The sequence below is a fragment of the Leuciscus leuciscus genome (genome assembly GCF_965113295.1).
Source record: "Leuciscus leuciscus genome assembly, chromosome: 5".
Lineage (NCBI taxonomy): Eukaryota > Metazoa > Chordata > Actinopteri > Cypriniformes > Leuciscidae > Leuciscus > Leuciscus leuciscus.
Window position 1 is genome coordinate 42,703,276 of NC_138729.1, and position 15,384 is coordinate 42,718,659.

Below are 15,384 nucleotides of genomic sequence, written 5' to 3' on the forward strand. Positions count from 1 at the left end.
AAATATGTTAGTGACCTAAGAAAACACTGGGAAAAGCATCAACTAGCTAAAACTGGCCTTGTTTGCATATGAATTTCATAAACATTTCCCCAGAGGCGAAAATGCAAAACAGCAAAAATGCCATAATCATAAGACGTGCACGTCTATATTATAAATCAGATTTGACTTGATTATCCCTAGCAGTGCGATATAACCCTCAGTCTTGTTTATATATATATATATATATATAACAGCCCTGCAAATGAAAGAGAACAAATACACACACAACGGCTTATGGCCCTTAGAAAAATAATGAAGAACAAAATGCTGAATAGCTAACATGTCAGTTTAGTGCACTTGATCAGTCACCTCTAGAACACAATCATCCCATTTTTATAACATACATTTTCAATGTTCTCAGTAGCATGTAAATGTCTTGAGCAGTACATAATAATACTAGTAATACATTGAGATGTCAAACATAACATTTGAAAGAACTGTGACATATGCAAAGAAGTGCACAAACAACACTTAGTCAACTCTTAGGCACCAAAGGTAGGTTATATAATTTGAATATTATATATTGTTTAAGCTAAAAAGCTTGTTGAAAGAAAAAGTGATTGCCAACGTAGTCTCGTTTTACAATTACAAGCAGAGATGTGGCATTAATCCATAGTGGAATGAAGTGTGCATACTGAAAGTGTGACGGTCAATCCATCATGGAAAATTAGTGTCTGTCTCTACACACAGTGCAGATCCAGATCAAATGTTTCCATATGCTGAAACCATACTTCAAGGATGATTGGTTTATCATCATCTGATTGACTTTTGCATATGTAAAGATGCCATCTAGAGGAGAAAAAGAGGTATAACACCTGCCCGCAGCAATGCTAATAAAGCTACGGTCAAATCAAGCGTCGCTCCAGCAGCTTTAGTTCTTAAACCGCGTCTGCTCGCACACGTGGTTGAATTTCCTGAAAGAGGAGAATACAAAATTACTGATTAAGATTGATCATTGTGTGTCATCCGAGATATAGGATTATGATCATTTAAAGACTTTTTATATAAATGTACTAGCAAACAGATCTGTTGTAGTACTTAAGACTGACACTACATAGATGTGCATTAGCTGCCCTCTACTGGTGGATTCAAGTATGGAGCATTTCAGAGGATGGACAAGATCTGATCAACTGTGGTTTAACTTACAAGGCGTGGTGTGCTTTCACTTGAGTCCGACAGTTGCGCCCCCAGTAACAGTCTGGTCTGGTGGTCACAGCATCTGTGGAAAAACAAGCAAACTTACTGCATCACTTCCGGTTTATTCTGTAGTTTTATAGATTTGGCTTGATGTGTGGCACGACATTAATACTGTGACACTAATATGACTGTGTAGCTTTGTGTTACTTTAATGCATATGAGCCTTACCTGGCAGCTCTGATGGAGGAATACGCTCTCTGTATTTGTATGCAATCTCTCTAAAAGTGCGAAGTCCACAGCAGTAGCACAGGAAAGAGTTGGCAGTGATTCTGTAATCTGAAATACATGCAACTGTGAATTACAACAGGGCAATCACTGATTGAATCAAATAGTAGTAGTTGAACTGACTTAATTTCTTGTTTGTAGCAAAATGACGAATCAGCTGAAATTTTTGAATCCGCTGACATTTTTGAATCCGCATTGTTGGAAAATATGCATTCAAATCAATTTATGTTCAGAGAAAAAGACGAGAGGCTTGTTAGAAAAAAAAAAGATCTCGGTGATGTAAAACTAAAGACTTTAGATATACAAAGACAGTGCACTTATATTATTATGAATGGGAGAAAGTGTAACGCACAATATGGTGGGATAAGTCCCGCTTTCTAAATAAGTCATTGCATCACTGCAGTTTCTTTTAGACACAGCTGTTCTGAGACGCACGCTTATGACTGCACATGCGCATTGGCGGGTCCAGCCTGAAAACCAGTTTTTTTGTCATGATTTGAGCGTTTAGAAACATTTATGAGACAGTTTTGTCAGATTTCAATGGTGATTTCAAATATGAAATCATAAGCTTGGTGAACAGCTTTGGAGAATTTGATGTTTCCATGTTCAAAGAGGTAAGAGCTGTACTTGTATGACTGAAATAGCTGCCCAAGAGGCTTTACAAAGATGGCCGCCGAGTAAAATGACTTGCCTTAAAGGGACTTTGTGTGAAACCAACACTCCACAATCACTTTTCACAAAAACGTGCATATTGTGATAAATATAACATATCCCACAAAATGTTTACGAATATTGCGATATTATTTAACCCAGCTTCAACAATTCTCAATATTACCAGAGAGATGGTACAGGCCCTGCTGTACAGCCTGGAGCGCTTCCTGCAACATGTGCCTCCAGCTCAGTCCTCGAGAAGTCAAATAGTTCTGCCACAAAGAAAGCACAAATGATCAACAAACACGGAGCTTATACAGTTATAGCATTCAAATAACACTTGAATTTAAAACTAAATATTTCTGGTAAAACATCCTCCTAATAATTAACTTGTTTGTTACATTTTCTAAAGAAAATGGGAGGGGTGCTTTTGCAAAGGTAAACAAGGTCCTTGTATCGTTATAGGCTAATTACGTTATGAAAAATGCCCGCAGTAAAAAAAAAAAATCTGCCGTTTCTGCTGAATCAAGAAAACTATTTATTTGATTTTTTTTTAAATTGCACTAACATCTTACTGTAGGGTTACTTCACCCAAAAATGAAAATTATCCCATCATTTATTCACCCTCAAGCCACCCTAGGTGTATATGACTTTTCCTCTTTCAGTCAAACACAATCAGAGTTATATAAAAAAATATCCTGGTGCTTCCAAGCTTTATAATGGGAGTAAATGGTCCCTTAGATTTTGAAGGCAAAAAAGCGAATCCATCCATCATAAAAGTAATCCATACAGCTCCAGGGGGTTAATAAAGGCCTTCTGAAGCAAATTTTTATGACCATACGCGAGTCGAGTTCCAGTGGAAGAGTGACCTCTGACCCGACGCATGACATATTGACAAATGTAGAAGCACAGAGGATAGAGCAAAACAAAACACCGGTCACGAATTAGAAGTCTAAAAGGAGAATTTTTAAAGAGAAATGTCAGAGGATTTAGATATATGAGAGAAGAGGAGCTTGAGTCTGTTGCCCAGCAGTTTGTTTGAACCGCGAGAGGCGTCTACTCTCACCTAAGCTTACGCTGCTCCTTCATCCTACGACATGCGTCAGGTCAGAGGTCACTCCTCCGCTGGAACTAGACTCACGTACAGCCGTTACCGGAAGCCAGTGATTATGGCTTATAAAGTTATAAATATGAACATTTTTGCTTCGCTTCAGAGGACCTTTATTAACCCCCGTATGGATTACTTTAATGATGGATGGATGCGCATTTTTTGGCTTCTAAAAACACTGATATTTTTTTTTTATATAACTCTTGATTGTGTTTGGCTAAAAGAAGAAAGTCACATAGGATGGCTTGAGGGTGAGTAAATTATGGGATCATTTCATTTTTGGGTGAACTAACCCTTTAAGATTAAATCACAGTTCCATATTTTAAAAGTCAGACAATGGGATTTTTTTGCCCATTTTATCATTCATCAGGCAAAAAAAAGGTCATATGATTTTGGTTAGAGGTTGCATGCATGTCTGTAGCACAATACTGGATGAGTTAAAAGTTGAACACTTGTAAAGTTCATCAATTATGAAAAGTTCAATTAAGCCATAAAGCAGCTCTGCAGTGATGTCATCATCCAGCTTTTATTCAGTTCAAGTTTACTTTTCATTCAATAGTGTCAGTGCAGTCAACAATACTATGATAGTACATTAATAATACTGGTCTCAAATATAAGCAAAAGAACCGTACATACCTGAAGGACTTCAGACTCATATTGATTGCCATTAAAAACTCCATCCAGACATTTGTCATTAAGGTTAAGATCTGTGAGGAGAAATATCCATAATCATTATTATAAAATAACACAGGCAGTCAGAAAAATATTATACAGAAATCTTAACCAGACAGAAACCTACCGCTGAAATGCGCAAGGCAGCCGTGACAACCGATCCGCTGGCAGCCCCAGTACACATGACAGAAAGGTTTCTGGCACACCATACCTGTTCAAAGGAGCGGACAACAAATCATCAGGTGACTGCAGTAGGCCTGAGAACATTGATGGACAGGTGTCAGGGCCACTCACAGTGCTGCGGGGACATCTGAGGGGGAAGGTACTCGAAGCGTCGGTCAGGCATGGGCTGCAGGCAGCAGGTGCAGATGAGGTGACTGCCCTGAGGAGCACACCTGAACTCCTGAGGAGCTGCAGTGGGAATACAGAGGATTTCAGCATAGGTAGAAGGGCATGGATTTCTCTGTTGGTGTGTGAGAGTGCATGGTTTAGGCTCAAATGTGAGCGTGAATGACCTGTGGAGGTACCGGAGGATGTAGAGGGCCCGTCTCCAGGCACTTTAGCTGGTCCCTCAGATTGAGCAGGCTCACAGATCCACAGGGCAGAGCTGAGCTCCTTCCGATAGCCCGGACACTGCCGACACATCATATAGGGCTGACTGTGTACAAACAAAGTTAATCAGGCTGGGTATCTATATTTAGAACCTACTGGACATCTACTATTTTAACACCAAGCCACGAAAATCACAATTTCAGCTAACCTTTAATATAATTTATAAAATACAAAACACTACAATAATTGGGTTTTCCAGGAGGTTGAAGTGAATATACTGCATATATATATGACAAGCACTTCCTTTTAACAAAAAAACACAAGGCTCTGAATGGATAACAGTGTAAAGATGCTGACCTCATGTCAGAAATGTCACTGTCATTGTCTGAGAGTTCAAACAGATAGTCTGAACTGCCCTCCTCGTCCGAGAAGGAGCGCTCGACTTTCGGCTGCAGCATGTCCTGCGTGATCTTGTTCCGGGCATCCATGCTGCGCAAGTCATCTTCACTCCGACACTTCTCTGAAACCAAAACAATAAATAAAAAAATAAAGCCATAAAAATAAAAAATTAATTGTTCAAAAGTTTGAGCAAAGTTTTTAAGAAACGACTCATATTATACTGCAAGGATGCAATCAATGGTGAGTTAGGACATTTATAATGTTACTGAAAATATATATATATATATATATTTCAAATAAATGCATTTTTTTTTAAACTTTCTATTAATCAAAGAATCCTGGAAAAAAATGCATCAATGGTTTCTACAAAAATATTAAGCAGCACAACTGTTTTTTTTTTTTTTTTTTTTTTTTTTTTTTTTTTAACCAGGAAAAGCCCATTGAGATTAAAAATCTCTTTTACAAGGGAGACCTGGCCAAGATAGGCAGCAGAATTACATCACATCATTACATACGTACAAGACACACACAAAAAAAACATGAAAATAAAAACAAATAAATAAATAGAAACAGTTTGAAAGCCAATTATGCACTTACAATGAAATCTCAATTAAAACATTGACATGTGAGGGAGTCCAACTCAAAACATCTCATTCTTAACTTAAAAACACTCAAAGGAATCAATTTACTAAGTTTTAAGTTGTTCTGCAGCAAATTCCATGTAAAGGGAGCAGAATAAACAAAGGCCTTTTTACCCAGCTCAGTTCTAACATGTGGGACAGAAAGCAAAACAACAGCCTGAGAACGGAGAGAATAATGACCAGCACTTTTTTTCATAAGAAGTGAACATAAATAGGATGGAAGCACACCGAGAATAGCCTTATATATAAATGTATACCAATGACAAAGCCTCCAACGTTTTCAACAATGATAACTGTTTTTTAATTTTTAGCACCAAATCAGCATATAAGAATGAATTCTAAAGGATCATGTGACACTGTAATGACTGCTGAAAATTCAGCTTTACATCACAAGAATAAATTACATTTTACAAATATTACAATAATAAACATTTTAAATTGTAAAACTATTTCACAACATTACTGTTCTTACTGTATTTTTGACTGAATAATTGCAGTCTTGATGAGCATAAGAGACTGTTTTACCTGACCATCCTATTTGTGCAAAGTAGTAAATGGATTAAAAGTGCAAACTCTTAGCAGCAAATAATGCTTAAAAAAAAAAGAACACATCTCTGTAAACTCTTTGATATTGACTATTTTTCTCTTTGGCTAGGTTGTGTGTGTGATACAGTACCTGGGTGCTGGAGAAGGTAAGCCTCCACCAGGTTGTTGAGAATGTGGTTTTTACGGATTCTCTCCACAGGACATCGGCAGGTGGGGCAGAAGGAGGAACGCTCCATCCAGCCAGAATAACAGGCAGCGCAAAATGTATGCATGCAGGGCTGAAGACTGTAAGGAAGCACACACATTAGCCGAAAATTCATTCAAACTCAGCCTCCACACACCTTATTAAAATCTTTCTTTAAAGGATTTGTATAAAGGTTTACATTAAGAAAACAACAAAGGGATTTATGTTGGCCAACATGTCCACTCGGTGTTGATTTGCGCACACTGGACTGACCTGACACAGTCATGCAGCAGGTCTTGGCAGACGATGCATGTGAGGGATTCTTCCATCTTGTCTGTTGTGGCTCCCTCAGTTTTCTCTTTTCCCGCTGCTCCTCTGATAGGGACCAGAGGATCTGCTGCAGAAACAGCAGATTCACTGAGAGTAGATCCAAACCCATTCTGATCATCTGCAAGACAGATCGATACATAAACATCACATTTAAAAGTGTTCATATTCTAGAACAGATCCAAAACACATTTTAATTCCAGATATACACTACTGTTCTAAAGTCAGCAAGATTTTTTAAAAGAAATTAATATTTTTATTCAGCAAGGATGCATTCAATTGATCAAAAAGTGACATGTATAACGTTACAAGATTTCTATTTTATTTTTTTTATCTGTTATTTTAACTTTCTATTCATCAAAGAATCTTCAAAAATATGCATCACTGTTTCCGCCAAAGTATTAAGCAGCACAACTGTTTTCAACATGATTATAATAAGAAGAAATGTTACTCAAGTACCATGTGACACTGAAGCCTGGAGTAATGATTGCTGAAAATACAGCTTTGTCATCATAGTAATAAATAACATTTTAAAATGTATTAAAGTAGAAAAGTTATTTCAAACTGTAAAAATATTTCACAAGATTACTGTAATTTGTATCAAATAAAAGCAGCCTAGGTGAGCAAAAAACACTTTTAAAAAAAATAAAAAAAAAAATAATTAATAATAATAAAAAAAATTACCAAAGCCAAACTTTTGAAAGGTAGTGTACATAGCAATCTTAAACTAGCAGTTAGTGCATGTGCTTATGAGGGTGATACTGGTTCATATCTGGCTTGTGACACTGTCAAACCCTGTTGCCAACACGTCACCCTATCATTTACTATATTTCTTTCACTAAAATAGCACACATTATGATGTACGACACTCAATCATGTTGCCAGATTTATCACAGATTGCTTTCTAAACACTTTCAAAGTACTCTGAAAATGACTGTTGAGCTATGAAAATGCATTTCACTGACATGTGGAAATACAGATGCTCAGAATGCTCAAAATAGACAAATTATTTAAAATGCATCACATATATTCCTTTTTCCAAAACAGTGTGTTACAGCACCTCTGTCAATTTTTCTTCTTTTCCTCTGCATTTCCATCTCCGGCTCCGTCTGTTGTCCTCCCTCAGTCCAGTAGGTCCACTTTAGGCGGGTGTGATTCATGACCGGCTCCCCGGGGCCGCCTGCTGGTGCAGTCATCTCCGATTCTCCTTTACGAACAACCGAGGAACTGACTGGGTGGTTCTTTGCAGAAACATCTGCTAAATGGTACACATAAGCATTTTTTGACTATGGCCTTGTCCACACTAACACATTTTCTTTTGAAAACGTATCTTTTTCTCTCCGTTTTGGCCTTCCATCCACACTGAGATGGCGTTTTTGAAAACGCTCTCCTAAGTGGATAAATTTGAAAACGTCGTTTGCGCGTTGTAGTGTGGACTGTCAAAACGGAAGTATTTAAAAACGATGACGTAACTAGTCATGTAATGCATTTTGTACCAATAGATATTGGTATTGATATTTCTATTCACTTTCACACTGTTGCTAAAATGTTACTTTTCACACTCTTCATATCACAGTCCTGCAAAGATGACAGAAAATGTACACACATTTGCTGTCCTGCGGTTGAGCAGTTGCGTTTTAGACCAAACATATGGTGACTGAGTGCGACCTAGACGCATCAGTGAATGGTTAGATATGTTGCTAAATACAATCATCCTATCAGAAGAATTGCGCGATAACTTTATTATTTATTTTTCCATCTGTATTATCTCAGTGAGATTTTGTGAGGTTTTACACATGCACAGTAAGGTGAATTTAGCGTTTTCATGCGTTTTTCAAAAGTTTCTCATGGACGGAGAGCGTTTTTAAACAAAAATGCCGTTTTCAAATGTATCTTGATTAAAAATGTAGACGCTATGTCAAACACTGTAAATTTTAAAAACTCAAAGCATAGATGAACAGCTGCCAAAAAAGACATTGCATTTACAAATATATAATAATCACTTTCTTATCAAAGCAACTTGCAGGAAAGTGCACATACAGTGTGGACCGTAATTACCAGAGCAGGCAGATAAGGGCATGTTGTAGAAGTGGAAGGACGAGCTGGAGGTAGATGGCTGGGGGTCCTCATGCTCAGACTGGGGTAGAGGCTTCACAATAACAGGCTCTACTGGTGCTGGTTCACTCTCGGTTTCTGTTAGATCAGAATCTTCTTCTATCCCAGCATCTGTGGGGACCACAAAGAGAAAACTGTAACTTACAGAAATAGTTCACTCAAAAAAGAAAAATTCTGTCTGAAATTGCATGGAGATGAAATTGGGATCAGTGATTAATCTGTGCATATTCTTCCAGAGGAATAAAAAAAAAATCTTAATCTTCTCTCTCTCTCTAATCTTCAAAATGTAGTAAAGGCAAGGTCAAACTACACAACTTTTGGCTGGATTTCCAAAGTCTGTGACAAATCTCCCAGGTCACGGCCAAATCTGTGTTTGACGTGGTCAGCAGTCACAAACATTGCAATATTTTCAAACCTATTTGATATTGTCGTCACATGATCTTGTAGTGTGTGCGATGCAATGGCACAGTGCAGAAGGTATAAAACGAAAAAAATCTCGTAATCTTACATTTTTTTCTTCAATTTATGCAAGAAATCTTTTTTTTTTTTTACCCAACCTTTTTTCTCTTGTCCAAAGGTCTTGTAGTGTGTAATTCTTGTCTCCATTGTGTTGTGTCATATGCACACTGCTACGACAATACACCTTGAGTAGTGTGAGCACCACAGTGATACAGTCCTCTAGTGTGAGCTTGCTTTAACGCTCTCTTCCTATGAAACAACTGTCCTTTTCTGCTGACAGGCTATAGCAAAACGAACATCTGTATGACAAACAGAAACATCTGAATGAAATGTTATCAATATCGGTTTACCTTCAACGTCCTGTGAGGCACTTTCTTGTGGCCTGATGGTCTGATACATGTAAGCAATGTCTGCAAAACAAAAATAGATGAGTGATGTGGCTAATCTGGGTCATATTTTTGGAAGCAACTGTACTACCAAAAAAGAAAATGCTTAAATGTGAAAAAAAACAAAAAAAAACAACGTACTTTGTTCTGGCTCATTCTTCCTGTACACAAAGTAAATGACATCTCCATTTTGCAGTAAGTGCATCTGTTTCTTCACCACTTTGGACATGTTGATCACTGTCCCATTGGTGCTGAAACAAACAAACAGACCATTATCAAGCAGAAAGTTAACAAGTTATAGGTCCCTTTGAATGCATAGAGTGCTATTCAGAGGCTAAACGATGTAGGCCAATGGCCTTTTTGTGAATTTTGTTTTTAGGGACTATAAACAAAGAGATGGAAACAAAGTTATGAGGAAACATCACAAGCTGGATTCAAACTCAGTCTACGTGCCTGAGCAACATGTCCAAGCATGTGCATTAAACCGCAAGGCCACATTTCTGATACCCACACGGTCTTCTGATGTACTTCGATTAGTGTCTTCAAAGATGACAAATTACCCATTTATGAACTTACTTATAATATATGTTTAATATAAATGCTTTATAGCCTCTGATCCACCTAAATATTGACTAATTATTTTAAGATAATGAATAGAAAGAGAGAATAAAGTGCCGATTTAAATTATTGTTAAAAAAAAGGCAAACAGAAAGCTAAAAAAAAAAAAAAAAAGGTTAACAAATGAGAAAGGGATCCTTCATCCTTGCAGTTCCCATTACGTTGATTAAGCATTGTGTAAAACAGCATAAAGACTGTCTAGCAGACACACACACAGTTAATTACTGTAGCTGGATGGAAATGTAACGCAGCAGCGGAGAGCTATCATACATTTAAATACATGAGACATACCGTTTCTACAGACGCAGATCAACTAGTGAATCTCCATCCACTGACTATTAACCAAATTACAATTAATTATTCACCAAAGCAATGATTAAATGTCATGAGGGAATTGGATATATATTTGCCGCAGGGCCAAGCATGTCATTAATTGAATTCACTTACTAAAGTAATTAGAAGTCACTCAGTATAATTTGCCAAAACTTAATAGAACTAAAAAGAATTAATGCCAACTGCAACTACTGATGGTTTTTTTATTCAATGGGCAATAGACTCTAACATGAGCATTATACACTAGTCTTCCAAAATAAATAACATCAGTTCTGTAAATTTACACAACACTCCTCCTTTCTTGCTGTATCAATGTACAGTAGTGGACAAAAATATGTCTGGCATAGGAAAATTGACATCACCCTTTATTCAAATATTATAAAAAAAATTGGTTAAAGATTTTGAAATCAAGTATTTGTGATAACGCCATGAAACGTTACATTTTTTTACCAAACATGCCTTTTTTTTTACCAAATAATTTGTCAGATACATACTTTTAGTTTATTATTTTGTTCTTCCCTCACATTTAAAATATTTAAATAAAATATACAATATTTTTCTCATATTTCGATGGTTTAATCGAACTTGAAGGGTCAATCAATCAATCAAATTTATTTCAGGAATACATGGCCTCTCGGCCCATAGTTCCACAGTCACAATAGCATGACAGATGCTCTTTTCTTCATTCCATGACATGCCAATCTCAATGCATGCTTCGACTCACAAACCTGTGACATATTAATACAAACATCACCAACAAGTGTGAGATCACCCAAATATTTCTTACGCAGATCCATGTACAAAGAACAATCATACAAGAAATGCTTCTCGTCTTCAATCACAGAGTTATTAGTTAGATTACAATAATGACAGATTCTCTCTGTCATTGGTATATTACTCCATCTACCTGTTTCTAGCTAAACAGTGCCCTGAGCATCTGAACAAGAACAGAGATCGTACCAGCTGTATGTTATGTAATGTATCTCTCCTGTCCCACCAAGGACTTGCATTGTGAATATATATTCAACTTCTTATTTTCTAAAACTGATGTGTACCATGCATTTTGTGCTTTTTCTCTCAATTGTTGATTCAGAATAGATGTGAATGTTCTTATATCACCTACACTTTGAGCCTCCCAGGCACTAGAGAAACCATAGCAATACAATAGAACTCGAATGCCGGAAACCCATGTTTTTCTACCTACTTCATCTAACTGAAAAAGCATATTAGAACATTTTCTTGGATACCGATAGTTAGACATGGACACTAATTTGATACATGATACACCTTTTCATATAGGTAGTAGACAATGCAAATCTACCCAGATCACCCAAAACAGCTACATTGCTCACACATGTACTGATACACAGGAGTTTTTTACAGAAGGATAACTGAACATTCTCGATACACTCCACTGGCTCAAAGCCCCATATCTCAGATCCATAATACAATATGGGTGCAACCATGTGGTCAAACAAATACAACACTTGGTTACAGCTACTTTTATGCTTACGAACAAACCTCAATAAAGAAAGCATTGCCTTCTTACCTTGGTTTGCTAAGTGTTGTCGAGTTTTCCACCATGACAGTTTTGGTGTAAACCACATACCCAGTATAAGCATTAACCGCTTCAGTCTGCTCACCGGCAAAATACCATTTTTCATTCTTATTTAAAAAGCCCTCTCTTCTAAAAACCATAACTTTTGTTTCACTCAAATTTTGAAGGGTCATTACTGTACAGTGAACACTTTGCAAACAAGAATTTATCAAATTTATATAAAATTTTGCCATGAAATTAGCCAACAATCCCTGTCCATCAACTATATGTCTTACCTCATGTCCTCCAGCCACACCTTTCCTGAGTTCTGATCTTGAGTGATTTTGCAATGATTCCCTGAGACCAGTTTATTAGCCGGAAATGAGAGGTCACAATCTATAAACAAAATATATCTGTAAGGTTATGATATAAAGACAAGTCAACAATAAATCAAAATGGAATACATTCTCTTTGGTAATTATAAACCTTTAACAAAAAGAAATGTTCCACTTAGAAATGTTACCCTGTCCCAAATGCCAGCCTAAGCCTTTACATAAATCTGCAAAAATGCAATTACAAAAAAATAATTTGCATGAAGAAAATAAAGCTTAACATTAGGACCATTAATAATATTTGCATTGTGAAATTTCCGCAAATTTCTCACTACTGTAACAAATAAACAAACAATCATTATTATTAATAATAATGATAATACTTAAGTATTTTCACATTACAGTAGTGCATGTTACTATCAAAACCAAGGTCATGGGATCAGGTCATGATAAATAATACTTTTCAATGCAAGTTGCTTTGTCATAGTTGCAGGCTACATAACGGTGAAAACTAAAATGACAAATGGGACACCTTTACGATTTTATCCTGCTTGAATCTGAAATGTGAGACATTACTAAAGTAAAATGGGTTGTGAAAGTATTTTCATGTCGACTTTAATAAAACACGTTCCTCTTTTCTCTCCCCGACCAGGCCCATTACTTTTCTCTCACAGACACATTAGGCATGCAAGTCTTAAATGAAGTATAGTGTGGCATGATGTGATGTAAGGTTAAAAATTAGACTACTATAGTAATGAAGCGTATCAGTTCTGCTAATAACCAGTGCAGCACACATAACCAAACACACACAAGGACTGATATTAATTAAAGCGGGAAAACCGACAGTCTTCAAACCCAGACAGACACAGACAGAGTCAAAGGGATACAACCTTTCCCTGCACACCAGCACAACACAAAAAAAACTACTTAATATTCCAAGAGCATGTCTTCAATAGACCCCTTTGTCATTACTGGGGTGGGGGTTCGTTTGCTGAACTAAAGAGAGCATTGTTAAAGGCAAGGGCTCACTGAATACATGCAGACACCGCTTCAGACTGATTATCTTGAGAGAAAAAAAAGTAACAACTAATAAAAGTTAATAAGTAAAACTTGAAGTCATAGGAGAGTCTATGAAGAAGTTTTGTGAAAAAGCAAATAACGGAGAAGCCCTTTTAAACTGAAATAATTATTTCACAAGTTAAGACTGAGCATTGAGCAATTAACACGATCACACACTTTATTAGTGATGATGTTTAGCTCACCTTTTTTTCTCCCCACAGTGCATTCTCTATTTATGAGTAATATCTCTGAACCTGGAGATGCGTCGACTTGAACCAGTTTCCCCCAGGCCTGACCGCTGCCCTGATGAGTCATCTTCTCCTCTTCCTTATTTCACCTGCCAGACAGCAGATCTCGTCACCTACAGAAGCATAAGGCAAAGAATAAAAACACAAAAATGTCATAGAGGCAAATAAATGCAAAGCCATTAACCCACAATGCTGATTATATTATGAAAAAAAGTTGGAAAAAACTAGTGTGAAACAGTCAAATGAAGTGCAGAGGAAGAGACCAGGGAGGGTTGGGTTGTAACACAAGATGAGTTGTAACCATCAGTTTAACCAATTAGAAATAAGCTATAGGGGTGAATTACTATCATGCTGTAGAAGTTATACTCTGTGTAAAACAATCAGCATCTGAACCAGCAGATTTTTCTTCATGTGTAAAAGCTTTACTTATATCACAACTGACCAAAAGCATTGTTAGCCAACTATGAGCAAGCTCTGATGAATTGTGTTGGTAATGACTAATGACGGAACTTGAGATCATCTTGAGATCATACTTGGCTTCGGGAAATCATTGCCACCAATGGTCTTTACGATCAACTCAGCTCATAAAGCTTTTGGGAGATGCAGTTTTTGAATGAAAATGTTTAAAAGTAAATTAGGATGGGGTTTTAAATTTGATTAGCCTTTACAATAATGTAAAACCATGTTGTCAGTTAGTGTTACAGTAGTGGTAGTAAAGCAGGGTGTAACAAGACTGTAACGTTACTTGATAATAATTTTATAAAGTTTAGGCAAGTTATGCATTTCTAAACTACTTTAATTTGAAGCAGTTAGATAGGCAAATATTACACGAAAGTTTTGCGAAGTTACAGACGCTTTTAAACTAAATAAGTTACACACTCTCTGAGCTCACCTAACGTTACTAACCTAAGACAGTGTGCTAACCAGCTAACTGAAGCTGCCAACGAGTTCGGTGTAAAGCGAAAGCCTAGTAACGTTAACTAGTAAACTAAATGATACGAGCTGAATATGTAAAATCGTTCATTTCTTTAAGTGACTGATTTCAAGTTGAGTTTTGTTTTGGAAAGCTAAACAACAACGTGAAACAGCGCAGTGTTTACCCGAAGGGCTGCTAACAACTCAGAGTCGCTAGCCCACAATCACATCTGAAACTGTTCAAATTAGCGGAATTAAAATGTAAACTCAACCTGTAATGTTTTCAATGTAGCCTACTAACCTAACCTCAGCGTCTGAGAGTATCCGGAGCATTAGCGCATGTTGACTTGCATCCTCTGAGTGCTTTCGTTATTATTTTGTGGAGCACTTCCTGCCCAGCAGTGGCATTTTCATGCATCAGCTGATAGAGGGGGAGAGAGAGAGAGAGAGAGAGAGAGAGAGAGAGAGAGAGAGGGAGGAGAAGGGGAGAGGGGGGGTGCTATGGGAATGAAGCTGGCAGGGGGTCACCATGCTTCTGTCTGGCCCATGTGAAAGCCCTGAACAAAAACCTGTCTGGAATGATGTCTAGACAAGAGACTGATTCACATTTTAGAGCTAGAGTTGGAGATATGGACTGTTGTGAATGAGTGAATTTTTGCATAAATCATTTAATAATGATTTAGAATGAAACTTTTAGTCAAGTTTTTTATTTATTTATTTTTTTCACCTAACTATCCATTGTATTTAAAAGCAGATTTACAAAATATATAGCCTAGTGCCTTGATGCCTGTGTACATTACTGTCATATTAATTGTGAGATTTTTATGTATTGTATTAATAA

At 37.0% G+C, this 15,384-nt stretch overlaps 1 protein-coding gene across 3 annotated transcripts; it reads right to left on the reverse strand.

Moving 5' to 3' along the window:
- Positions 1-307: 307 nt before the first annotated feature.
- chfr (checkpoint with forkhead and ring finger domains, E3 ubiquitin protein ligase) lies at positions 308-13,838 on the reverse strand. Of its 3 annotated transcripts, none has more exons than XM_082170302.1 (17): positions 13,584-13,838; positions 12,286-12,385; positions 9,643-9,752; positions 9,466-9,525; positions 8,600-8,767; positions 7,602-7,799; positions 6,488-6,662; positions 6,161-6,315; positions 4,802-4,964; positions 4,420-4,550; positions 4,187-4,303; positions 4,020-4,103; positions 3,857-3,927; positions 2,297-2,384; positions 1,405-1,512; positions 1,186-1,258; positions 308-953 (listed from the first exon to the last, which is right to left on the reverse strand). In XM_082170302.1, exons 1-17 carry the CDS (start codon positions 13,693-13,695, stop codon positions 911-913), a joined length of 1,956 nt encoding a protein of 651 aa, XP_082026428.1. In that variant the 5' UTR covers positions 13,696-13,838; the 3' UTR covers positions 308-910. The 3 variants fall into 3 exon arrangements, with proteins under 3 accessions (XP_082026428.1, XP_082026426.1, XP_082026427.1); XM_082170300.1 differs by having other exon boundaries at positions 4,408-4,550; positions 13,584-13,809; XM_082170301.1 differs by having other exon boundaries at positions 4,408-4,550; positions 7,602-7,796; positions 13,584-13,806.
- Between the last annotated feature and the right edge of the window lie 1,546 nt (positions 13,839-15,384).

What these genes read in the sequence shown, in the direction of transcription:
- chfr (XM_082170300.1), bottom strand. Translation starts at nt 13,695, where the DNA reads ATGACTCATCAGGGCAGCGGTCAGGCCTGGGGGAAACTGGTTCAAGTC. An exon ending in CTGCCTTGCGCATTTCAGCG is followed by an intron (nt 3,928 to 4,019) that starts GTAGGTTTCTGT and finishes TTCTCCTCACAG; the next exon opens with ATCTTAACCTTAATGACAAA. An exon ending in GTGAAAGCACACCACGCCTT is followed by an intron (nt 954 to 1,185) that starts GTAAGTTAAACC and finishes CTCCTCTTTCAG; the next exon opens with GAAATTCAACCACGTGTGCG.